General features: G+C 40.7%; 1 protein-coding gene across 1 annotated transcript in view; it reads right to left on the bottom strand.

The window, feature by feature from the left end:
• The window catches only part of EHF (ETS homologous factor), a 43,006-nt gene extending 18,016 nt beyond the window's left edge, over nucleotides 1-24,990 (bottom strand). The window contains exons 1-2 of the mRNA XM_032770681.2: nucleotides 24,884-24,990; nucleotides 4,338-4,437 (exon numbers count right to left, since the gene is read on the bottom strand). Coding sequence (XP_032626572.1) covers nucleotides 4,338-4,434 — 97 coding nt within the window. The 5' untranslated portion in view covers nucleotides 4,435-4,437; nucleotides 24,884-24,990. The remainder of the gene's footprint in view (nucleotides 1-4,337; nucleotides 4,438-24,883) is intronic.
• Between the last annotated feature and the right edge of the window lie 1,347 nt (nucleotides 24,991-26,337).

Raw genomic sequence — 26,337 nt, 5'->3', positions numbered from 1 at the left:
GAGGGAAGATTGAAAAAATTGATTTTGTTTAGTCTGGAGAAGAGAAGACTGAGAGGGGATATGATAGCAGTTTTCAAGTACATAAAAGGTTGTTACAATGAGGAGAGAGAAAAATTGTTCTCTTCAACCTCTAAGGATAGGACAAGAAACAATGGGCTTAAATTGCAGCAAAGGAGGTTTAAGTTGGACATTAGGAAAAACTTCCTAACTATCAGAGTGGTTAAGCACTGGAATAAATTGCCTAGGGAGATTGTGGAATCTCCATCATTGGGGATTTTTAAGAGCAGGTTATACAAATACCTGTCAGGGATGGTCTAATACTTAGTCCTGCCTTGAGTGATGGGACCAGACTAGATGACCTCTCCAGGTCCCCTCTAGTCCTGTGATTGTATGATTCTATGTCCTAATTTACCAAGGCAAGCACAAGCACCACAAACGATTGCTGGGGATCCTGTGTGTGGTACAGGGAGGAGAGAAACAATCCTTCACTGACTTGACCACTCACGGGCTGTCTAATCTCCGGCAGAAGGACTGGAATGGAAAGTAATTCAATGAGAGGCAACTCATAGCCTGATTTATACATCTGGCAGCTTGGGAAGGTATAAATCATAAGGCCAACCCTGAGATTTGTGTGTGCAAAAGTTAGTGTGCACAATGTAGTGGTGAAAATATTGACTATATTAATATGTAATAATATATTAATATTAATAATGTGTATACAATGTTGTACATTTGCACAGCACTTTATACACAAACACACACCAGACCTTATTCACATTGACCAGTAACCTCTTCTGTAAATGAGACTACTCACAGAGTCAGGGACTACTCAGTGAATAAGCATATCAGAATCTGGTCCTGATAAAAGGATATATTCCCTGCCCTAAAGAGTTTACAACCTAGATAAGCCAGGACAAGCACACACAAGGCAAGAGAGGGAATGATGTGTTGGGATTGTTCGAGAGGAAAAAAACAAAAGCAGGACTGCTTGAAGAGGTGGGATTGAAGGAAGAATTTGAAGCAGGAGAGAGAAGGTGCTTGGAAAACGAGGATAAGCACATAGTTCCAGACATAGTCTACAGTGTGAAAAAAGGCATGAGGTGCAACTTGGGGAAAGGAGACAAATTATTATTGGAAAGGGCACAGGGGAAGTAGTGGAAAATGAGAACAGATGCAGGTAGGGATGAGAATTTTCAGGGCCTTAGAGATGAGGATAGGGAACCTGAATTTGATGCAGTAAGGAGCAGGAAACCAAAGAGACGGATCCAAGAAGAGGGATCAGTCAGAGCAATAGGAGAGGAAGATTACTTTTGCAGCAATAATTTGAATACTGGTGTTGCAAAAATCTGAGAAGCAGGGATGCCAAGTAGGTGTGAGTTTCAGCAGTCAAGTTCATTAGGATATGAACAAGATTTTAGCAGAGGAGGGTGGGGGCATAAGGAAAGGCCAGATTGCTCTAGCTCATCTACAAGATACAGGCTTAATGCAGCAATTAATGCATGAAATTCTATGGCTTGTGTCTTTTCCGAGGGCAGACTCGGTAATCATAGTGATCCCTTATGACCTTCAAGTCTCAGAGAGGTAGCCGTGTTAGTCTGGATCTGTAAAAGCAGCAAAGAATCCTGTGGCACCTTATAGACTAACAGATGTGTTGGAGCATGAGCTTTCGTGGGTGAATGCTCACTTCATCGGATGCATCCGACCAAGTGGGTATTCACCCACGAAAGCTCATGCTCCAACACATCTGTTAGTCTATAAGGTGCCACAGGACTCTTTGCTCCTTATGACCTTGAATTCTATGAATTTGTTTGTTTCTGTCTTTGACAATGTGGTACTGTCTATGTACAACATTGATACAGTATTCTCATTGCTTAACTAAATATTACTGTTTATATTGTTTATATTTATTTAACACCAAGAGTGTGCTAGATACTTTGCATACATAGAGGAGGTCAAGATCCTTGTTCCAAAAAGCTTAAAATATAAAGCTAAAATAGAAGCAGCACATATTATACCTTTCTATTCTTTCTGTGAATAAATTCTATTTGGTTAAAAAAAAATCCCCAAAAGCAGGGGTGAAATTTTGCCAGTTTCAGATTAAAAACAATAAAACTCTAATTCTGTCTGAAGGTGGGCAAAATGCTCTTTTTTTACTTCATCAGAATTTCACATTAAAACCAGATATTTCTGATAATATCAGAGAATGAGAACCCTAATTTTAAGGCCCACAAAAGAGTGGTGTGGGCCCCTGATGTTTTTACATATATTTCTGAAAATCAAAATGTTGGTGAAAACACTACAAAAACAAATATATAGTCAAAAAGGGACCAGAGCAAGACTGCTTAGCTGCCTCGATGAAAAGCTTCGTGTAGGCAAAGCACAGCAGCACTATATAAAGATGGGCTATTAATCAGATAAGGCTTATGTGTTAGTTAGAATTACTAAATTTGTCAGAAAGTCCCACAGAGAACCCCCTGCTCCCATCTTAATAAAGGTTCACCCAGCCATACTGAGCTAAACGAGGTGGAATGATGCGCCAATAGGCGATACTAAGGACAGCATATTTCAGCCCCCACATATCTCAGTGTTGGACTCTGGAGATTATCAGAGATAAGGGGGAAAAATGAGTGATTTTTTTTTTAAAGTTTAAAATCAAATTTTTTCAATTTGAAATGTCATCTATATTTTAAAATTCCAGCTCTATATTTGGCTGAGCGGTGGGGACAAAAGGAGAATTTTCAAGCTCCTGCTCTGTAAGTCAAAAAATTGTCAAGAACCAGCTTTACTGTATGAGCCTTCCATCCCGGGCACTGATCCAGTATTGCATATTCTAGCCAAGAACAAGAATATCCAAAGTGTTTGTGAGAAATGTTGGTAATACAATCCCTAAGTTTCCCTACCTACCAATACCGGGGAACGAGGGGTATCTCAGGAGCAGATTGCAGTGGGTGCAGAACCATTTGCAGCCTGCAGTTTCAGGATTGTGGGGAATTAATTACAATGTAGAGGGCTCCAGAAAGTAACAATGGGATTTAGAAGCCACTGGGCACCCTCTGAAGAACCTGAGAAAGGTGGTTGCCTCTGTCCCTGTAGGCTTCAGTCTTAGAAAGGGGTAGAGGACATTTGCAGGACACCAGTTCTCAAACCAGAAGACTTTAAAGGTCAAAGAGGGGCTCTTGTAGAGAGAGGAGAATGGGCATGTGGAAGGAATTGCAGAGAGGAGGATACAGGTTGACTTGGAATTTCAGACTCATGTGAATTCAAAACTGGAAGTGATTCCTGAATGATTGCAAAGGTAGAAATCCCTGCAAATAGAACTCACCAGTTTAGGCTGGCAAAATCCCGTGTAAACTGAAACTAGCGCTTCTCAATCAAACATGATTTTCACCATGAATCCTTGTAGACAAAATGAAAGGCAACCTAGTGTGTTTATCAAGGGCATTTTTTATATATTCTAAGGTATTTAGGAATCACACAGAGAAAAGAAAAAGAGCTCCTTTTAGTTCTGAATGAGAGAATCTTCACTGCATGTTTGGTTATAGCATTTTACAGGACTGTGATTAGTGTGTGATATAAGGTGCTTGCCTGGCTTGATTTTAAGGTTTACTGCTACTACTGTGACATTGTACTGGGTAGGGGGGAAAGATCTTAAAAGGTATATGTACTATAATATATAGGTGCCCAGTTCTGCTCCCATTCAGAATTCAGAAAATAATAGAACAGGACCTATAGCTCTAAGTCACTGCTTAGGCTAGAACTTGGGTTGGTACTGACCCAAAGCGCTCACCATCTGATGGCTGTTTAGTTGCCTATGTGAAATGGAACTGGACATCTCTGTCCATTAAGAATTGACCAGGTTTCCATATCACAAAAAATCCCTCACTGGCAATAACCCGCAGTGTCAGTCTGTCATTCCAGCATTCTGAGCTGAGAAGGCAAATACTGTGCAAGAGCAGGAAAACTGAACTCCCTTCTCAAGTGGTCCCTGCAGGTGAAGGTCAAAGAATAATGTTTGTTTGAGAAGCGTGTGTGTGAAGCTTGCACTGCTGCTGCCCGTGTTGTACTTTTTCTGTGAAGAGGGAACTTTGGGGTTGTCAATCCAGCACTTTTCATTAGCACTCAATTCACTTTTAGAAAAAGAACCAGTAATAAGCCACAAATTATCATAATTTCTAGGCACACATCCTCCTGGTGAAATTCCAATAGAGTATAAAGGAGTTTGGATAGGGCAGAGGTCAAAAATCATACCTATGTATATTTAAAGGCATAATACCCGCCCCCCTCACACACACACTTCCCAAAATATAGACAGTACACCATTGTTGAATTCCTCCTACCATTGCATGTGGGATATCCATCTGTCCAGGAAGGCTGCTGGTGAAGTAGATTGCTGCTGGAATTGATACTCATTCTGCCAGTTCCTTCCAAAATCATGATCTGTAAGTAAATCGAACAGCTTGCTTAGCTAGTGGCAAGGCAAGTGGCAAAAAATTCCATTGAGGGTGAAGTGAGCAATGCCAAGTCCATTTGTAGAAGACACAGCCCAGCTAAGGAACAAGTTGCCACAACCCCGTTTCAGCTGCAATGAAATCTCCTTGTGGTAAACATTACCATTTTCATATGCATGAGGCAAGTTTTTACAGCCACCCATCCATAAATGAATAATCTCTGATCAGGAATGGAGTAGAATGAAAATACACGGCTTCTGAAAGAGCAATGCTGGAAGAGCTCCAAGCTTTGTGAAGTGAAATATAAAGCGGTTTATTTTTATTTAAATGAAATTTCACAAGGTAAACTCTGACTGCTGTAGTTTTTAAGAAACACCTAGTTTTCTATTTTATTTTGGACTTCAGAATAACTGATAATTGCAGCCATGAATTTAACAGACTACCAGAGATACATGCACAGAAAATCCTTTATTCATAAAGCCCTATGAGGTAATGGTATATGGATCCTTTTGCCACTGTGGCACAGATTCTTGTCTAACCTATGTTGGTAGTGTTTTTAAGCCACTTTTATCTGGCTGTTGCAGACTATAAGATTCAGATCATAGCAAACCCAGGTTATAAGCTCTTGAAAACTAAGCGGACACATAATAGAAATGGGAAGAGAAAGGTGTCATTATCCATAGACAGAGAGTTACTTAAAAACACTACTCTAAATTACCATTTTATTAAGGAATCACGTAGACTTTTTTTTTAAAAAAAAAACAACCCTGAATCTAGCCTGTAGCAGCTACACAAAACAGCCTCTTTCATGTCTGCTATAAATTTGTTGTGCAATGTTCCCTTTGTAATAACATATAAAAACATGCTTTTCATTTGAACACATGGTGAATGTAAGGAATTTCCCCACTGATATGTGTTCTTAATATGGTACATTATATACCTCAGTCTGGATGATGCAAAGCATAAAAGTTTGTTTCATAAACATATATTCTGTAATCTTCTGGAAGCATTTTAAAGTAGCATGTTATCCATTTATAAAGGCAGCAGATTTATATCAAGTTCGTTAAATATATGTTAAATATGATCTGATTTGTGATTCCAAATTGTCTTCTGATTTCAGAATCCCATTACTTTTTAGAGCTATAACTTCAAAAGTCAGGTAGGTAGGTGAATATGGTTAAGAGCATGGCAGTTTTGCATTATAAATAATTGAAGCATGAAACTAAAGATTGAAAGTCCAGTACACTTCACAGTATCTCAACTGTGGGTATATTGGACGAGATAACATCATTAATTCTGGCCCAACTCCTATTGAAGTCAATGGCAAAACTCCAATTTATTTTATTGGAAGCACGATAGGGCTCATTATTTTGTTAAAGACAAGTTCATAGTAGCCATTTCAGAAGGTAGGAAGAGGTCTCTCTGAAGCAATCACACCTGAATATTTTCTGGTTATGAATAATTTTCTGAGGATCACTTGGGTGGATATTCACCCCTCACTTGTTATCTTTATTAAACAATCCTTATTAGAAAATTACCAATTTTAAAGGAACAATAAGAACATATATATGTATAATGTACAATGTTGCTGGTATTTTGTATTAAACACCAGCACCTTAGGAAATGTAATGTAGACAACAATCCTGCTCTGATAGGAGGTGGTCTAAGGCCCTTACTTGCATGAATAAGGGGCTGCTGGAATGAACCCTGGATGATTTAATAATTGGTATCTGTTTCGTATGAATCTGCAGTTTCATAACCATCCACATATCAGACTTTATCTTCTATAAAGGGAACTTTACATCTATAACATCTGCAGGATTCAGATAGTACACTTCTGATATCACAGCTCTGACAAAAAATAGAGTAAATTTTGTCTAGATTTATTCCCCGTGCAGCTTCACTGAAGTCAATAGGTTTATGCACGGAGTAAGTTAGGACAGGTTTTGTCCTCAGATTCTCAAGACACACCAGTGCCAAGTTATCTGCTACCCGGGGGGAGAAAGTGGAATAAAAGGTTTTCTTTTAATTAAATTGACTCTAAAATAATTTGCCACCCAGGCAAATATTTCATCTTACGTAACATTAAAAATCTAGAGTTTCTTTTAAGCACTGATTGGTTTATGTAGCACGTGCTATGCATTCATTCATCCATACATTCACATATCTCTGAGAGCATATTGACTGAGTAACACATCTGCATCATTCTTTGTCATTTTATTTTTAATTATTTATGAAAATATTTCATAGTCATTAAACATTGTATGAATGAAGTCTGAGTAACATCAGACCTCATTACAGCACCAAATATTTGATGAGAGTTGAGGCAGGAGCACCAGACTGTATGTGCAGATTAAAACGTATGCAGATTGGCAAGCATTTTGCTTTACAATTAACCAAACCAATATATATTCCTTCTTAAAGCTGTGCTTTGACAGTAGTACCTGTACGGGTTGCTTCAAACAAAACAATTGCATCATCTTTCTAACATTATCTGTGGAATACAATTATACCTGAGAGAGAACATTGGAGATAGGCTGGAGAGGTATGGGTCTGGATTCTAACCTAATCCAAATTGTCCCAAAGTTTCTGGTGTTTCGATTCAGAATATTGGTTTCACCCACAGTAGGAGGATCAACGGCCAAAGCCTAAGGACCTACTTCGTCAAAAGTCCTATTGACTTCAGTAAGTGTTTTCACTGAGTCCCAACTTCAGCACTTGGTGCTAAATGAATTAGTTTGCTAAATTCTCCTCTTCTTTCTTGACCATATGACCACTCCAGACTGATGTTTGTAATTTAGTTTTAACCACTCATTCCCTGACCATGGAGAAGACCCAGCATTTCAGAAAAACACATTTACAAAGAACCATTGAGCCTTGTAGAGCATACCGTATGCAAATTACTTCATTATACCATAACTGTGCTCTGAATCTGAATGACTCTGATCCCCACTTTCACATTTTGTTCCAATGAATCTGCGGATCTAGATGGTGAATGGTCCTCATCATTTTGGAACTGAATTTTTCAGGGGTGTTCACGTTTTGGTGTCATTGGTAATGCTGAAAAACAGTGTGATGTGGGGAAGAGTAGCACAGGAAAAAACTGAGTAAATTTCAAGTTATTCTAATCCATGTGGTGGTGCTGAAATCCCTTTGTAGGGCTGGGAGAGTTGCAAAGTTGAGATAAGTCAGGGATAAACTATGCAATTTATGTGCAAACAGCAAGTATCAGAGGGTATGAAACCCTAAGGGGAAGGAGGCACACCGCTTTCTGTTTGTTTAACCATATGCCCTCTGCAAAAGACAAATAAAACAAAGCTAAGCCAAATTAGACAGAAACTATTATTCTACTTGTAAGCTATTCATAGGGACCATAGTGATCTTCTAGTCTGATCTCCTGTAGAGCACAGCCGATAGAATTTCTCCCAACACATTTCCTAGAGCATAGCTTTTAGAAAAGCAGCCAGTCTTGATTTAAAATGGTCAGTGATGGAGAACCCACAAAGACCCTTGGTAAATTGTTTCAATAGTTAATTAACCTCGCTGTCAAAAATATATGCCTTATTTCCAGTCTGAATTTGTCTAGCTGCAACTTCCAGCCATTGGATTGTGTTATATTTTTCTCTACTACGAGAAAGAGCCCTTTATTTAAATGTTTGTTTCCCATGCAGGTACTTATAGACTGTAATCAAGTTGCTCCTTAATCATTTCTTTGTTAAACTAAATAGATTGATCTCCTTGAGTCTATCACTATAAGGCATGTTTTCTAATCCTTTAATCTTTCTTGTGACTCTTCTCTGAACCCTCTCCAATATATCAACATCCTTCTTGAATTGTGAGCACCGGAACTGGATACAGTATTCCAGCAGCAGTTACCTCAATGCCAAATGCAGTGGTAAAATAACTGGTCTACTCCTACTCAAGATTCCCCAGTTTATGAATTCCAGGATTACATTAGCTCTTTTGGCCAGAGTGTTCCACTGAGAGCTCACATTCAGCTGATTATCCACCACCTCCAAATCTTTTTCAGAGTCTCTGTTTTCCAGGATAGAGTCCCATAGTTTACATTATTTGTTCCTGGTGTATACACTTTCATTTAGCCATATTAAAATGCACATGGTTTGCTTGGGCCCATTTTACCAAGCAATCTAGATCATTCTGAGTGACCTGTCCTCTTCATTATTTACCACTTCTGCAATTTTTCTGTTATCTGCAAACTTTATCAGGAATTACTTTGCTTTCTTTCAGGTCATTGTTAAAGATGTTAAATAGTGTAGGGCCACAAATCAATCCCTATGAGACCCCACTGGAAACAGACCAGCTCAATGATGATTCCTAATGTACAGTTACATTTTGAGACCTATCAGCTAGCCAGTTTTTAATCATTTAATGTGTGCCATCTTCATTTTGTTGGAGAAAAACATAGTTCTCACTCTCTGGTTGGGAGCAGCAAAGTCAGATACTTTATTCTCAAGCAATTGCATAGAGGGAGAGAGTGCACTAGGACACAGGGTTTCCTCCTTCTAGGCAGGGCTCTCTCCGGGTAAACAATTACAGCAAGCATTTACACCTTTTGTTACAGACAATAATGAGCAACAGCTGCATTTTGTTCATACATAGGTCATCCTGATATCTTATTTTTCACATCTATTTAGACTATAGTCTACATTCCATATATAACACAAGGTCACAACAACTTCTCACACAGTTCTTTCTCATTCACTTGACACAATCCTCGCTTCTACAAATCTCATGTTATTAGGGTTACAGCTAGCCTGACTCTTGCTCACAGAGGTGACTGTTTGTATTGAAATCCCTTCCAAATCCCTGTCAATTCTTGCTTTACTTCCACAATTTTATATCACTCTAGTTTTTTAATCAAAATGTTGTGTGGCACCAAGTCAAACACCTTACAGAAGTCTAAGTATATTAGGTCAACATTATTACCATTATTAACCAAACTTGTAAAAGAGATATCAAGTTAGTTTGACAGGTTTTATTTTCCATAAACTCATGTTGATTTGCATTACTTACATTACTCTCCTTTAATTCATTATTAGTTGAGTCTGTATCAGCTGCTCCATCACCTTGCCCAGGACCAATATCAGAGTGACAAGCCTATAATTACCTGGGTCATCCTGTTTATCTTTTAAAATATTGACACAATATTAGCTTTCTTTCAGTCTTCTGGAACTTCCCCAGTGCTCCAAAACTCATTGAAAATCAAAATTAATGGTTAAGCCAGCTCCTTAGCTAGCTCTTTTAAAACTCTTGGAGGCAAGTTATCTGGACTAGCTGATGTAAAATGTCTAACTTTAGTAGCTTCTGTTTAACATCCATCAGAGATACTAGTGGAATGAAAAGAATGTTATCACCATATGATGAGACTGTATTATCTTTTTTTCCCCCCAAACCTAGAACAGAAATAATATTGGTATTGGTCACATCTGCCTTTTTTGCACTATTACTGATAATTCTACCATTTCCATCTAGCAATGAACAAATATCATTGTCAGGATTATTTTTGTCCTGATATATTTTTAAAAACTCCTTCTTATTGTCCTTAACCCTGCTGGCCATAGAGTTATCCGTGTGTCCCTTGGTTTCCCTTATCTGTTTTCAACAATTCCTAACTTCTGATTTATATTCATTACTATCAACTTCCTCTTTCTTCCATTTATTATATTTTTGTTTAATTTTTTACAACAGGTCAGTTTTTTAATGAGCACAACCTTTCTGAGTTGTGGGATTGTGGCTTTTTGGGTATGTAGTAAGGGGTTCATAAATGATTCCCAATTATTATTCACATTTTTCTGTTTGAATTCTTCCTCACAGCTGATTTGGCTCATATTTTTTTTCAGCTTTGTGAAATTAAAGCATCAAGTACAGGCATTACTAGCCTGGACTTTATTCTGCTTGCACATTATAAATGTAATCAAGTCATGATCACTTGTACCTTATCTATCATAACTATTAGTTCTGTGGTCAGTTCCTCTTTGTATGTTATGACAAGGTCTCATATGGTATTCCCCAGTGTTGGCTGCAACACATCTGGAGTTAGGAAATTGTCATCTATAATGTTCAGAAATTCCAAACTATGCAAAGACTAAAAGTGCTTCCAGGTGCTGAAATAGGAGTGCTGGGGGTGCAGCACCCCCTCGTTGAAGTGGTTTCCATCATACACCGACTTTTTAGTTTGGTTAAATGGCTCTCAGCACTGTCACTATACAAATTGTTCCAGCACCTCTGCTTCCAGCTGAGACAAGCTCAGTGCAGCTCCTTCTGGCTTGGCCAAAAGGGAGAAGCCTTTCTTTTGCTTCATTTGAGAAAGCTGATATCTATGGGATCATTCCCCATTTTTTTCCCTTTCACTATCATGGCTGAACTGCAAGTGTAGGTTTCACCTGGAACTATGTTATACATGCAATAAAGTAACAGCAGAGGTGAGTAGGGCAATTTAGACATCTAAGGACTGAATTTGGCAGTTCAATCAAGTACTTAGACATCAGTATAACTGAAATGGTGTCTGTAAATAATTGCTGCTGCCTGAAGAGAGACTGAATTTTGCAAACTGTTTCTAAGAGTCAGGATATGGACTGCATGACCAAGTGGGTCTGCTTTTCTCAACATCAGAAGCCCAACATCACACACAGAAAAGCAAGAAAGCCTAGTTGACACATATGGTTATTGTACTTAGATGAACACATTGGGTATTTGTGCATGCAAATAACTACTTAGGAGTTCTGTATGCATTTACAGTAACTGCATGTACAAGTTAGGTGTATAATTTTGAGTGCATGTTTGTGTGTGACCCTGAGCTTCTACTTTCCTGGTAAATCAGTCTCAATAGGTTTTTCCACTTTAATCCATATGATTCCCAGTACTTCCTGGGTTCTCATCCTAGCCAGGGGCAGCTCTAGACATTTCGCCGCGCCCAGCACAGCGGCATGCCGTGGGGGGGCACTCTGCCGGTCGCTGGTCCCGCGGCTCCGGTGGACCTCCCACAGGCATGCCTGCAGAGGGTCCGCTGGTCCTGCAGCTCCACCTGGCGACTGGCAGAGCGCCCCCCGCGGCATGCCACCCCAAGCACGCGCTTGACGTGCTCGTGCCTGGAGCCGCTCTTGATTCTAGCCCCTGCATGACCTTGTTTCCAAGGCTCTTTGACATCCTTGGATGAAAGATGACATTGAAGTGCAAAATACTATTACTTATGTAACATATTCAAGGCAATGTATTGATTACATCCCATGTAGGTTTACACCAGTAATAGATATATTTATCAGATTATATTCTGAGTGTAATGTTCAAGAAATTATTTTTGATACTGAACTGAATTTACTATAGCAGCCCCTAAAACTGCACTGACACGGGTGACTGGACTCTTAAAGTTGCACAGTAGGGTTTAAGGGAAGGCACCTAGGCCTTACAAAGAAGAAATGGCTGCAAGCATTGACACTGCAGGAAGTAAGAAGGTTCCGCCAGGGCCTGAGTCAGTGCGGGGAAGGTACCAGTGGAGAAGACCAAACTCCAGGCAAGAGGTGCTGGGCCAGCAGGAAGACAGAGCTGCAGGGAGGAAGGGCTGTACCTAGCTTAGAAATGGCCCCGAAGAGTGTTGGAATTCTGAAGGGATAACAGAGCCTCGGAGAGCAGCGGTACCCAGCTTGGAACAGGGATGAAGACTTTTGAAAGTCTGAGTTTTCTTTTGAAAGATTTTTGTGCAGGACTTAATAAATTGGACCCTGTTAGGTGAAGTGTTTGACTGTCTGGAGTGGACTTTTCAGAGAGTCCTGAGTGAAGGGGAAACTGAGGTAGGCCTCAGAAGAGCCATGCTTGGCCAACAAGGAGGATTACAGGACGGGCATGCCCTTGGACATGCACCCACAGTTTGTTGTATAGCAGCAATTCTAGTACAGAATTTTCTTGCCTATATTTATGTATGCAACTGCAATCTGGTTGTCAGACATTTAATTACCTCTTTGGTGTATAGAGTTGCTGTTTGTGTGCACACAACCAAGTCTGTGTGTGCAACAAAAGCAGGGGGTGTTTTCAAAGGCTATGTTGGGACCTCTTTCAACATTTAGCCTTGGTTGTGTTGTGTGAGGGGAGGGGTTGTGGTGTTTTTGTTTTTAGCTTCATGTGTATTAAATTCATTCATTCAGGTGAGCTTAAAGACAAAAAAAATCTATCTGAATAGGAGGGGAACATTAAGTATGTTTATACTGTAACAGATATGATTGCTATAAACAAGCAAATCACTAATAAAAAGAGTCCCACCAAATTTAAAGACCTGACTTTGTGATGTAGTATGAGGCAACTTCTCTAAATGTAGGTGGTGGATGTTTCAACATATCCAAGTGGACTCTAAAATCTTGCATGTGTCTTTTAACTAAGATGAGACTGAGTGGGAAAGTTAGGAACCAAGTCCCCTTCTCCTTTGTTCTAAGGTTTTGCTTTGGGTCTGTCTCTACCACTGATTACATAATCTGAAGACAAAACCATACTTCAGTCTCCTTTTTCCGAGCCAGCATGAGTTTCACTTTAATAGAGCAAGGGAAATATTGCTTGATTATTTGCTCATAGTCCAATATGCTAATTTTCCTCTATTCCCCTTTTCACAATCCATAGACTTCATATGAGCTGGCCTCAGAGCTCAAGATGTATGTTAGTGTAGTTAGAGAGAATTTAAACACCTCTTTTGCCTAAATCAGAAGAAAATACAAGCACTGCCCTTCACAGGATCTGTCATAGGATATATGTATCAGAGCAGTAGGATATAGCCCTAAACCTCCAAAGACAAGAGAGAACTGGCAGTTTTGCAATATTTACTTCTACAGTCTCCCAGCAATAATGTTACCTTGGCAGATGGAATAGTGTTCTGCAACCTGCCATATAGCAGAAGTCAAATGTTTAGGATCAGCATTTCTGTCACTTATTGCTCAGATATAATCTCTTCCTCCCACCTCCATAGCTTTCTAATAACATACAAGACATAGCCATTTGTCCCACATCTGAAAGGACCAGTGTCTTCTACTGGAGAATGAGTTCTGTGTACAGGAGCACTGTGTATTAGTTCTCCAGCTGAAAGGGAAAGGACTAGAGCCAGTGAGGGAATGATTTTATTTCTTGTGAAAAATGTCAATGAATTTTTTTTTCATTTTCATCTAAATTTTTTTCTTCTCCGTCCTCCCCCCCAAAATGGGCACTTCTTGTGAAAACTTCCATTTTGTCAAAAAAAATTCTCACAAAAAATATTCCCATGGCAAAATTTTGACCAGGTTTAGAAAGGAAAGGAAAAATAACTGGAGATGGAAAGCAGGACTTTCACTGGCACATATGGCTCTGATGTTGTCTTGGGATAGAACTGATGACAATTTAGGTCAACCATGTCCCCAGAATTTTTAGTAGTTTCAGGCAGATGTATTAATCTGGTCTCGGTGACATAGAATGGGATATACAATAGGGGAAGCCATTTTCCCCCTCACCATGTTCCTTTTGCCTCTTTCTCCCATTGCAACTTCACACCTCTCATATCTACCTGGAGTATCCTCCCACCTCCTGTGAACTGAGTCACCTTCCCCATCTCCTTCAGACACCTCTTGAACTCTCTCTCTTTCCCTTACCCTTCTACCACTGATTTACACTTGGGTTCGACTACTCCCTTGCTAACTATGTAAAATAAGTAATACAAAAATGAGCCAAAAAATCCCCAAAACTACCCTAGAAACATGACCGGCCACATGTCTGTAATTAGATAGAAAAGAGCAAGCTAATAACAATCTATGATCATATTCTAAATCTTCTCTGCTTTCTTCTCATTATATCTTTCTGCTCTCTGTGATTTTGACAATTGTGTTATTGTATTGTCTGTTTAAAGTGTAAGTCCCTTGGAGGAAAGGGCCGGGTCTTATTTCTCTATTGCTAAAGCATCCTGCACAGATACTGAGTTACTAACAAATACTGAAGATGATTAGGTATTATTATTCCTGGAGGGTATTGGAATGATTCATTGATACTATGCTCTCTGACAAGCCAACTGATTTATATGTGGTCTTGCCATAACAACCAGTTAAAACCTTTAAAACCCCAGTGCAGCTTGTGAGTCGCTATTTTATAGGGAAGTATATGTTAACGATCAGCATCACTACTTCTCTTTTATTGTGAAGCCAGGTTGATTTTCAGTAGTAAAATTACTTATATGGCTTCCCCCTGCCAAGCCCCCCAAATAAAATGAGGGTGAGTTTATTTATTTAGCTAGTTAGTTTTGTTTTACAAGTCTCCCTTTCTCTAAGAACTTCTGCTTGGAGGTTTCTTCTTTGCTGGGTTCATTTCTAAATGAGAATTAGACAGAATGAGGAAAGGGAAGAGTGTTCCCTTTAACTGAGAAGAATGGTTGCTGTTGGTGGGAAGAATCTTATTCATTGTGTAAAAAGTTTTAATCTCAGAACCTTGCACACTCCCAAAATCTTCAAATCTGGATCTGGTAAATGTTGAAAATAGCTCCTATGTTTATACTAGGCAGAGATAAAACTGTGGATCCAATCACCCCTGAAATTTGCTGTGTGACACATCTGGGTCTAGCTCTGTAACGTGATATGACACACATTGATATGATTTTTGTTATTTACATAGTGGTAGCACCTAGGGCTTCAACTGAGTCAGAATCTCATTATGCGAAGCACTGTGCAAATAGATAATAAATGACAGTCCCAGCCCCAAAGATCTTACAGTCTAAAAGACTAGATGTGACAGTTGGGTGAAACAAACCAGTGGGCAGGGAAGTGCAGGATCAGAAAGGACGTGATTGTAGGATATTTTTGCATAGACTAGCTGTGAGTACAATTCTCAGTTGTGATAAGCTGTGATAACATTGATCACAGCTCACCCCTTGCCTTTTCACTATCTGATCACAGTTGTCTATCAGTATTACAGCAGAGGTGAGTTAGGCCTGGTCTACACTGGGGGGTGGGGGAATCAATCTAAGATATGCAACTTCAGCTATGAGAATAGCGTAGCTGAAGTCAATGTATCTTAGATCAATTTACCTCCCATCCTCACAGCAAGGGATCGACGGCCGCGGCTCCCCCATCGACTCCACTTTCGCCTCTCGCCCTGGTGGAGTTCCGGAGTCAACGGCAGAGCATTCTGGGATCAATTTATTGTGTCTAGACAAGACGTTATGAATTGATCCCCGATAGATCAATCGCTACCCGCCAGTCCGGCGGGTAGTGTGGACGTACCCTTAGAAGGAGGTGGCATAAACTGGTGGCATTAGGGATTTTGACAGTGGGGAGTTTTCCCCAAGCACTTAGAGCAGCAAATCTAATCAGTTTATAGGCCTGTCTGTAAACTGCAATTCTCAGCCCTCACAAGAAACTTTCTGAGGGCTAGATTATGTCTCAGAGGTTCTGCTAGCTCAAAGCCTGGCTTAAGTTGCAATCTTGCTCCTCTTCTGTGGGTTACTGGATACCACAAAGTAAGTAGTGTGTTGCAGGGTAGAATGTATAGGAACAGGATAGTATCCCTTTAAATAGTCTGAGGGCATTCTAATGGTACTCATGTTCTAGAACAGTGGTCCCCATACTGTGGGGTGCACCCCACAGGGGTGCACAGAAGAACATGTGGGGGGTGTGGCAGGGCCTGGGCCAGTCCCCTTGGAGGGCTGGGGAGGGAGCACCACCCAGACCCTACTCTTCCCCCAGCTCCTCTCTGGACTTGGCCACAGCTCCGCCATGGCCACAGTCACTCACAGTACTGGTCCCCGCTGCAGCTCAGCTCCCAGCCCCACCCACCAGCCCCAGCCACAGCTCCGGCACAAGCCAGGGCTCGGCTTCCAGTCCCCAGCCCCAGCTCCGCTCCTGGTCCCACTCCTGGCTCCAGCCCCAGCTCCTGACCATGGCTTCCAGCTCCAGCCCCAGCCCAGCCCAGCCCAGCCCTGGCCCAGCTGTGCCCTCATAACCTCTCTGCCCACAGGCAGCTCTAGTCCCAGTTCCCACCCCATCCCCAGTTCTGCCCCCAGCTCCGCCTTCAGCCCAAGCTCCTCTGCTGAGCCAACTGCAGTAATGGGGGATAAGGGGAGCACAGGGTGGGTGCAAGGATGTTTTGCGCTCTAGGCAAAACTTCCACCTTGCGCCCCCCCTCCCAGCCCTATGGCAGTTTTCTGCCCCCACTCCACCATAAGGTGCCCCCCAGCAGCAGCTCCCCGCACCCCCTCCCCCCTCCAGCCTGGGGAGCCGTGTGGCAGCTCCCCGCCCCAGCTCACCTCTGCTCCACCTCCTCCCTGAGCATACCGTCACTGGTCCGCTTCTCTCACCTCCCAGGCTTGCCACGCCAATCAGCTGTTTGGTGCCGCAAGCCTGGGAGGGAGAAAAGCAGAGCAGGGCGGCATGCTCAGGGGAGGAGGGGGAGCAGAGGTGAGCTGGGGCAGGGAGCAGTTCCCTTGAGTGCCGCGCTCCCCTGACTTGCTGCAGGCGGCCCTCCCCACACCCCCTTGCCCCAGGTCCTTCTGCCTAAATGCCAATGACAACCGGGGTGGCTGAAGATCCGGCCACCACGGTCGCCACCGAAGGACCTGAAATGCCGCCCCCACCAAATGCTAGTGCCCTAGGCAACCGCCTAGGTTGCCTAATGGGTTGCACCGGCCCTGGGGGAGCAGATAGATTCCTTTCTGGTAAAGGTGGGTGTGACAGGAAAAGGTTGGGCATCACTGTTCTAGAAGCTGCCAGAAACCAGCCAGAGCAGCAGCATGTATGTAGGTAGATCTAGCATGTTTATATATCTTTAGTAAGCATGGCTGTTTGGGACCCAGCTGTGCCCCTGTGGTTTCCTCATGTTATTTTTCAAGTGTAAAGAGCAAAAGACATAACACAAGGAAGTGGCAGGAGCATAGGCCTGGCATCCCACCTCCTGGCTGCACAGAGGCATATGCTTTCCCCTCTCATGGGGTGCAACAGCCGCTGAATTCACCCAGTGTGGCTGACTGCTCCAAGAGGCACGGTGCTTCCCTGAGCCAGAATGTCCTGGTGCTCCCCTGAGGCAGCGCAGCAGTGTATCTGCTCAGTCCAGGTCTGTAGCTTAACGCCACAACAAAGCACATAAATGCTCCTGCATCAGTCAAGCCCAGCCAGAAACAAATTGACCAAGGTCCATTAAAGAGTCTGCCTCTGTGGTTCCTTCTGCGGATAAGGAAAGTGGGACCGATGAGCAAGAGCAGCTCTCCACCTTCTGCAAAAAAGCAGAGGGCAGCTTCCCCTCCTGCCCCGGCCATGGCTTTGGGGAACAGTGCTCCCACACAGCCCCCCTCCTCCTCTTCAGTTCGTGCTATGAGTACTCCCCATCCTGTTTCCATTTATTTCGCCCCTGGCCTCATTAAACAGTACAGTGAAGTGTTTATGTGACAGAGAGGGCTGGGAGCAGGTTGTTAAGGTAAAGCCCACCATAAATAGAGCCGTTAATTCAGTTGCTGGCATGGCTTTCTCTTATCTTCATTATACCTCCCAGAGGGTATTAGCCCTACTCTTTCATTTGAGTTGGCAGCAGAGTTATTTTTTTGCACCTGCTGCTCTATTCTGATAACACTACAGGTCAGCTTTGATTTGTTGGAATATAAACAAAAGAGCAAAGCAAGGCATCTGCCTCAACAGCCTGGGCCGGTTTGACGATAGAGCTTTTCCTATTAGTTTTCATATAAATGTATGCTTTCAGTTCTGGAATGTATCCCTGCTGCTTCATAATAGTCCTTGTCTACAGAATAATCCAGCTTCAAGAGAAGGAGTGCCACAATCAGATATTTGGCACTGTACTTTTTCCATCAGCCAAAACCCATGAAAAGTCACATGAGCCAAAATGGGCTTAAAAATGACTGGAAAAAGAAACCAATTGAGCTTGCATCCTTTCTTGCTTCTTTATAATGGATAAAGAACTGAAATGTTGGGGGATTATTTTTTCAAAAGAGGAGGGTTCTTTTCATCGTGCTTCCTACGTTAGAAAACCAGCCTAGGATTCTCAAAGGAGCCCAAGGGAGTTAGACAACCAATTTCCATTGAAATTCGCTGTCATTTGGATGCCTAAATCCTTTAGGTTCCTTTTGAAAATCTGACCCTCAGGTCCCATCCAGACTCTATGATGACTGGAGAACAAGTGAAACGGTGACACCCTAAGAGCATGAACATTGAGCTATTAAGGGATAAGGGACTTTTTACAATAATATTCCATAACTACATGAAGCACTTGACCTCTGTGCTTCAGCTTCACCATTTGTAACATTGAACTAATGATAGTTACCTTCCTTGGTAAAGTGCCTTGCTTAAAGTTATACAGGAGCTCATTGGCAGACCTTACATAACTCAGATCTCATGGCTCCTATTCCAGTGCCCTAATCACTGCATTCAATTTACGTTATGGAAGTGAGTTAGGAAGATTATGCTTTATCTAGCAAGATTAATGGAAATTACAGGTAGGGAGGGATGGAATGTTCTCTACACAAGAGACCAGTTCCGACTGGCTTTCACACCATTCCCACCCCTCAAAGCCATCACACACTGAGCAGGGTACTCAATGATAACACACTCAACCAATCAAACTCATGGTAAAAGTATTGCATCATCAGAACAAGCTACCATTGACCTATAAGTGATCCTGAAAATAGGCAGCCATTACCTAGAAAATCCCGAGAACTGATTTACCCTCACTGTGCTGTCACACTTACAGTGATACCTGTTTACTAATGTGGGATATTAGAATAAAATATCTTCTTGAGTAATACTATAGTAAAGCCAAGTGTTGCAGAAATAGGCACAATGATTCTATAAATACTTTACAACTGGGAAACTGGGTCCAGAACCATGGTCTTGCAGCACCTAAGTAGAGTAATCTTCCTGCTGCTCCTGGAAGTCTAGGAGTTCCTATAGCCATTCTTCTACTAGAGGGCAACATGAGTCATACATACCAGTACAGTGCATTGCAAAATGACTAGCTAAGCACTTTTTAGGGAACTCATAAGGAATGATTCAATCAGATCAGCAGAATAAAAGAGATCTAGTCCAAAAAAAAAAGCTGTAAGTCACTAAGGATGGATGGTGTCTGTCTTCACTCTGGACATTGTGGTTTTGGTCAGTTTTTTTAATGATAAATTATTTATCTAGAGACCAGACCAATCATTCGTTCAGATTTTCACAACCATTTTGCTTTTGTACCATAGGAGTTTGGTGGGAATTTTCAACACTAAAGGATATATTTTTAATTGATGTCTTGCAAACGTTATGAGTAATGTCTGTTACAGGGTGTTGCAAACCGTAATCACTCTGCAAACAATGAAAATATCCTAATAGCATGTCCCAGTACCTGACATACCAGTGAGGCTCCCTCACAACCATTCCAATCTATTGGTCAATTGCAGAAACAGATATCCTTTGATAATACATCACAAAGACACAAAAGGCAGACTCCTTTCATATTGTTGTGTAATAATAATTATGTGTTTTGATAAAAATCATTAGGACAATTTGGGAGGGATAATTATATCATGCAAAGTCACTGATTTTCCAGCTACAACATCTTGGCCAATTTTACATGGCTTTGTTAAATAGAAAAGTAATTATACAGTGATACAAATAATCACTTACTGAATGTCAAGTGCAGAGAAGTGTAGGGCAGTATCCAAAAACAGAAAATGATTATTTTTGTTTTTCTCACTCTACAAAGGAGGACTTTTCAAATAGCTTATGAATCTTTACAAACATTTCTAGGCTCTGAGCCTTTTCTGATTGCACTTGAGCTGATTATTATAGCAAACAGCTCAGAAGTGAGTACAGCACTGTCTGTATCTTCTGCATAGTAGGCAGGGACTTTGCATTTCTTTTATGGATTTATAGATATTAGGAAAGGTTCTCTTTCCATTGCTGTATAGTAACACTGTTTTACTGCCCTGGGTAATCTTGATTTGAATATTACCATTAATAATGACTGATCACCCCTAATAGGGCTCAATTCAACTCCCAAGAAAGTGAATTGAGGGACTCCCACTGACTTCAATGGAAGCTGAATTAGCCCTTAACCAATTCCCTTTTTAGTGTGAGGCCTTCTTCTTCCTCTTCTTCTTTTTAATTTTTTTAATTAAATTGAAATATATTTCAAAACAGAGTCATTTGACATTTTAAAAAATGAAGCATTTCATTTCCAAAATGTCAGAACAACATCTTTTTTCTTTTTTTTTTTTTTTTTTTTAATCCAAACAGTTTGGCAAATTCAACATGAATTCACACAATGTTCTGGTTTACCCACATCTGCATTTTTTGGACAACAAAATTTCTCCAGCTACTTGTTACAATTCCCCTCATTGACATCTTGATGCAGTAAACCCTCAAACAATTGACATTAATGGGAACTGGATGAGGTCCTCAGTATATGCAGGCTGCCATGTCAGTGCACAGGCTTAACTCAGAGACAAGAATAAAGAAAATACTTTTGGTGTTACTGCTTTTTCAGGGTTCTTAAGCTCCAGGATCACTAAGCAGTTGAAACCATTGGGCTTTGTTTCCCACTGGTGCTATTGGCCTTCTACTCTAACAGTAGAATTACAAATAATACTGCACTGTCTTTAAAATTAGTAACAAAATCCAATACATTTTTTGTCCGAAAGTTCTGTTACTGGACCCAGATTTAATGTTACTGCAGTATTGCAAGCTGCACAGGTATTAAAGTCACTAACATTTCTTTTTAGCACCAAGTACATCTTAACATAATATGATCCAACCTTCTTTTCAGCAAACAATTTATAAAATTCATAATTAAAAATTCTGCCTGTGATCCCTTTCCTTGTATGCTCTTCTCACCAACAACTGAAAACCTAATCCTCAGCTGTATGGAACATGAAAAGAAGTTGAGCAATGCAAGATCTGAGGGAATCACACTGAGGGGAGTCACATTGTTATAGTCAGAAATACATTGGTTAGTGGTCAGCTGTTTAATTATGTCTCAGTCTTGGCACGTTGACCAATATTAAGTGAGCTAGTTGTGTCCTGTGCCATCCACCTTCAAACCAAGGCACATCAGAGATTATGTAGCATTGTGTGCTACCAGCATAATTAAAAAAGACCACATTCCACTTAAATTTCTTCAGGAGCTCAAGCACCAATTAGATCTGTCTGAGTCCCTAAACATCACAATGATCAGGATCATCAGCAGAAAAGGTGAACGCATCAATATAATTTGCAGTCAGTGGGAGATATGTTTGAGGAATGACTAAAGGATGTGGCTCTTACCTTGGTCTGGATATTTTAATAGAGATAGCATGAGAATGTAAGAGCTGAGACTGGAAGAGTTTCTGTGATCAGACTCAAATATGTGTGCAGGAAGTGTGCAATGTTATTTCCACGCTCTTGAAAGATTTCCTTCAGATATTGCCACTAGTCTCCAGCTTTGAGATTAACTCCTTGATGCTCACTTTTGCATGATGAGCGTGATTTTAGAAAAAAAAACCCACCTAATTTATTTTATGTTCGTTATTTTGTGTCCTCGTAGTTTTGACTGTATCATTTGAAGTGGGATGTGGTAACATACTGAACAGTTCTGCCTGAGCAGGAGATAGAATGGCTCACCTAAAGTGACAAAGCTTTTCTATCTCTAATTTCTGTTAATCTATGATTTTGGATGTTTTGTTTTTAATTTTTTATCTCCATCCTAAATTCCTCTTCCTCTATCACCCAGACACGAGTACCAATGTTTACATGGTTATTCATTGGGAATGAAAGCAGCTGAAAGATGTTCTACAGTTAACTGAATGATTTCAGAGTTGAATTTGTCCTCTCTCAGTTTTCCACTAATTCCTATATCTAATTATCTGTCCATAAGAGCATAAGAACTACAATACTAGGTCAGACCATTGTCCAATATCCTGTCTCTGATAGTGGCCTGTACCAGAGCTTCAGGGTGAGTGTACAGAACAGGGCAATTATGGAGCGATCCACTCATCTTCCACTCCTGCTTTCCAAAAATCACAATTTTAGGATTTTCATGAGCATGAGGTTCTATCCCTGACCACCTTGGTTAGTGGACATTGATGAACCTATCCTTTATGAACTTCTCCAGTTCTTTTTTTCACCCCAGTTTTACTTTTGGCCATCACAACATCTCATGACAATGAATTCCACAGGTTAGTTGCATGTTGTGTGAAAAAGTACATCCTCTTGTTTGTACTAAACCTGCTGACTATTAATTTTTTCAGGTGACACTTGTTTTTTTATTGTGTGAAAAGGTAAATAACATTTCTCTATACACTTTTTCCATACCATTCATGATTTTATAGACCCTATCATATCCTCCTTAGTTGCCTCTTTTCTAAGATGAATGGCCTTAATCTTTTTAGTCTCTCATTGTATGAGAGCATTTCCATACTCTTAATCATCTTTGTTGCCCTTCTCTGGATCCTCTCCAATTTCTCCACATCTTTCTTGAAATGCGGTGCCCAGAACTGGACACAGAACTTTCTTTTCACTCATAAAAGTTCAGTGTTGAGAAAATATCATGTTAAGATAATGTCCTGGGATGACACCAGATTGTTCCTACACATTGATAAACTGTTATTTCCAGTGCTCATTGGACCATGTTTTATTACAAGATCCCACCACAACTAGAATAATATGAACTCTTGCCATCCTATAACTAGCTGTGAAATGCTGTTTCTCTCTCAAAGCTTTCTAACACTGACAAGGGCTGAGTCACAACTGCCTAATTTTTCATGATGTCCCAATGTGGGAAAAACAAAGGATTAATCTGCTCTGTACAATCTATTGAAACTCAGGGCTGAAATTGACATTTTATGGTGAGATTTGTTGCTTAACATCTTTGTCATATTTGTCTGAACACTTCAATTGCAACTGTTTTCTTTGGCTGTCAGACTTATTTTAACAATAGGTCTTTTCTGTTCTCAAACTCTGGTAACTTTAAAACGCAAGTTTACATCAGAAAACTGGCTTAAACTGCTACCAGCAAATTTACCAATGAAACAGCACTTGGAACAGATCTATTATCCCACCAGGACTATTCACAAATTAAAAGAAATATTGCTAGAAGATAGACACATTGAAGATAGGCACATATACCAAAAGCTAGAATAGTAAGTGTTAAGTAAACCAGTTTTACTCTATAGTTGTGTATTTTATAGTTCTTATCATTACGAACTGGTTTCTGTTTTCCAAAGCCCATGAACAAAACGAAGAAGCTGGATGTGCTTTAAACTTAGATGGAAAGGCAATGTGATAGATCTTTTTTAGGTAAAATAATTCAAACATACGGTATAGACACAAATAAATATATATACATATATATCCAGGAGGACCACAAATAATATTTCAACTCTCTCAAGCAGTGAAATACTAGTAAATGTATTACTGCTATTTTATACTTTCAGTGTCATTTCCTGATCCACCCTGCTGTAAAAATCAGTGCAATCTCTTTTACTGAAATATTACAACAGATTTTAGTAAATACTGTTACTTGCAATGAGCTAAACGTTAAAGAGCATACGCTATATTTATTCAAGTAAAACTGTCATTCAGGTCAATGGGAATACAACAGGCAAAACTCTCAGAGCTGAATTCTTAAAGCCTTTACTGAGATTTTATTCAGTCCTTACTCACACAGAACATACATTGACTTCAGTGAAGAATTTTAAGTGGGAAGAGGCTAAGGACTTCAGGATATAGCCCCAACTGAAACCAGTGGGAGTTTTAGTTGAGCAAGGACTGAGCAAAAAGTGAGCTAGGTAGGATTTTTTATCATCCTTGTAATTACCACCATCACTACTATAAAACCAGCGAGATCATTTTATCTGTATAGTGCTCACACATGCTGCGACACTAAGGAGACTCCATGCCAATTTCAACAGTCAGTTTTAAAGGCTCTGCTTCTACTGCTCTTGCTCACATTGAGTGATACTTTATTAAATAAGTAGCCCCACTGATTTGACTGCAGTTACTCAGGGGATAAAAGTATTACTTAATGTCACTAAAGGTGACACCATTAGGCCCCAAAACATTATTAAATACATTATTATAAAAACCGCCCTCATAAAACTAAGGGGCAGACGCTGACCACCTTACTCACAACGAGTATAGAACTTTACTCCCATGCGTAGCCCCACTGAAATCAGTGGGACTATTCAAAGTTAATAAGGCTGGCTGATCTGCACCTAAGAAAATACAAATAGTAGGAGTGTGTTCTTAAACACAAGGAAAGCAGGACGCAGGTTCAAAACAGGAGAGTAAAAGCGTTTATAATTTTAATGCTCAAAAACTTTTGATTAAAAGAGGTTAGTGGCAGTTTCAAAGTGGGGAAAAAGGAGCTGAGATGGGTGTTGAGTGGGAGTGATTCCAGTGCACACTTCTGCACTCTTTTATCCTCAGTAGTGTTCGTTTAAAAGGAAGTTAAAAAGATCTTACCTCATTTAGCTGCTGATTCTGAAGGGGAAATCCTTTAGCAGAGGCAATGAGAAGGCTGTCTAGAGAATGGCAGGTGTTAAGTAAACACAGGTGCTAGGTTAGCACTTCAAAAGCCTCACAGGAGTGATGATAAATTAATATGATATTAATTTTAAAACATTTTGCAGAACATTTAGTCAGCCAATGGGAGAATTCCTTAGGTCACTTCCTGTTCTTTTGATTGGGTCTGCAGCACTAACAAAAAAGAGAGAGAGAGAGGAAAGAAAAGAAAGACTGCAAACATTTGCATACGGCCAACTCACACCTCAGTGCTCAAACAAAACAGGTCTAACCAGGTTACACATGTGTCTCAAGAACAAAAAAGAAACCGGTCAATGAACGAGGTCTTGATTGCTCTATAGTTGTTTTTTAAAGACCATCCTGCCTCATTGTTTTTTATTTATTTGTTTTGTTTTTAGAGAAGGTTATTTCAGGTAAATAGGCAGCTTATAATTAGAATAAGGAGAATAAAAAGTAAGAATGTCCGAAACTTAGGACATTAAAAATTAGACTGAAAATAACACTAGAAAATGTACTGTGAGGAACAATCGTACGTCAGCAGGGAGATAGACTGGATGATCTAATGTCATGGGCTAAATTCTCCCTTCAGTTATACCTGTGGGCTTCCATTGAACTTAATGAGGCTGCACAAGTGTCAGGGAGAATTAAGTCCATTATTTCCTTATCACCTCTAACTCTTGTAAATATCTAAGTGAAGGAAAAGATAATGAGAAAAATATCTTCTGGGACAAGGACATACTCGTATGTGCAGGAGGATGAACATGCACATGTATGTGCAACAGGACAAAGGCGGGAGAAGGGGGACTTAGGGCTGAGCGTTGCAGCACTGAACTTTTAGGTGCCCTGCTGCCATGGAATTCACAACCTTGACTTAGGTGCCAAGGTTCACTGTCCAATGCATGGGGACAATTAAGCCTAAAATAGGGATTCACCAAAGCCAGGGAGCTGCCTAAGCTGGCCAGTGGAAAATGCTGAGGAGAGGAATGGGGCCTAAGTCCCACCTTCAAAAGGCATTAAGCACCTTACTCTGGGCCAGAGGCAGACTTCCCCCCCTACACTTGGATTTCACCTAAGCCAGGTCAGCCCTTTTTCTAGAAAAATCAAGGAGGGGGAGGAAAAGCCCCCCTTATTTCAATATCCCAGTGGTTAGAGCCCTGACCCAGGATGGGGGAGATGTGGGATCAAATCCACACCCTACCTGATGTGAAGCAAGGACTTAAACCCAGCTCTTCTAAGTCCCAGCTGAGTGCCTTAACTACTGGGCTATGGGATATTCTGGGGTGAATTCCTCTTAATCTCTCTTGTTGAAGCTGTTCCACTTTGTATAAAATACCATCACTCCCTCTTCCAGCAGCTGTGTTTTCTGCAGGGCCCAATCTGGCAGATATGCTCTA

The sequence above is a fragment of the Chelonoidis abingdonii genome, chromosome 4 (genome assembly GCF_003597395.2).
Source record: "Chelonoidis abingdonii isolate Lonesome George chromosome 4, CheloAbing_2.0, whole genome shotgun sequence".
Taxonomy (NCBI): domain Eukaryota; kingdom Metazoa; phylum Chordata; order Testudines; family Testudinidae; genus Chelonoidis; species Chelonoidis abingdonii.
This window is presented reverse-complemented; position numbering and strand designations above follow the sequence as displayed.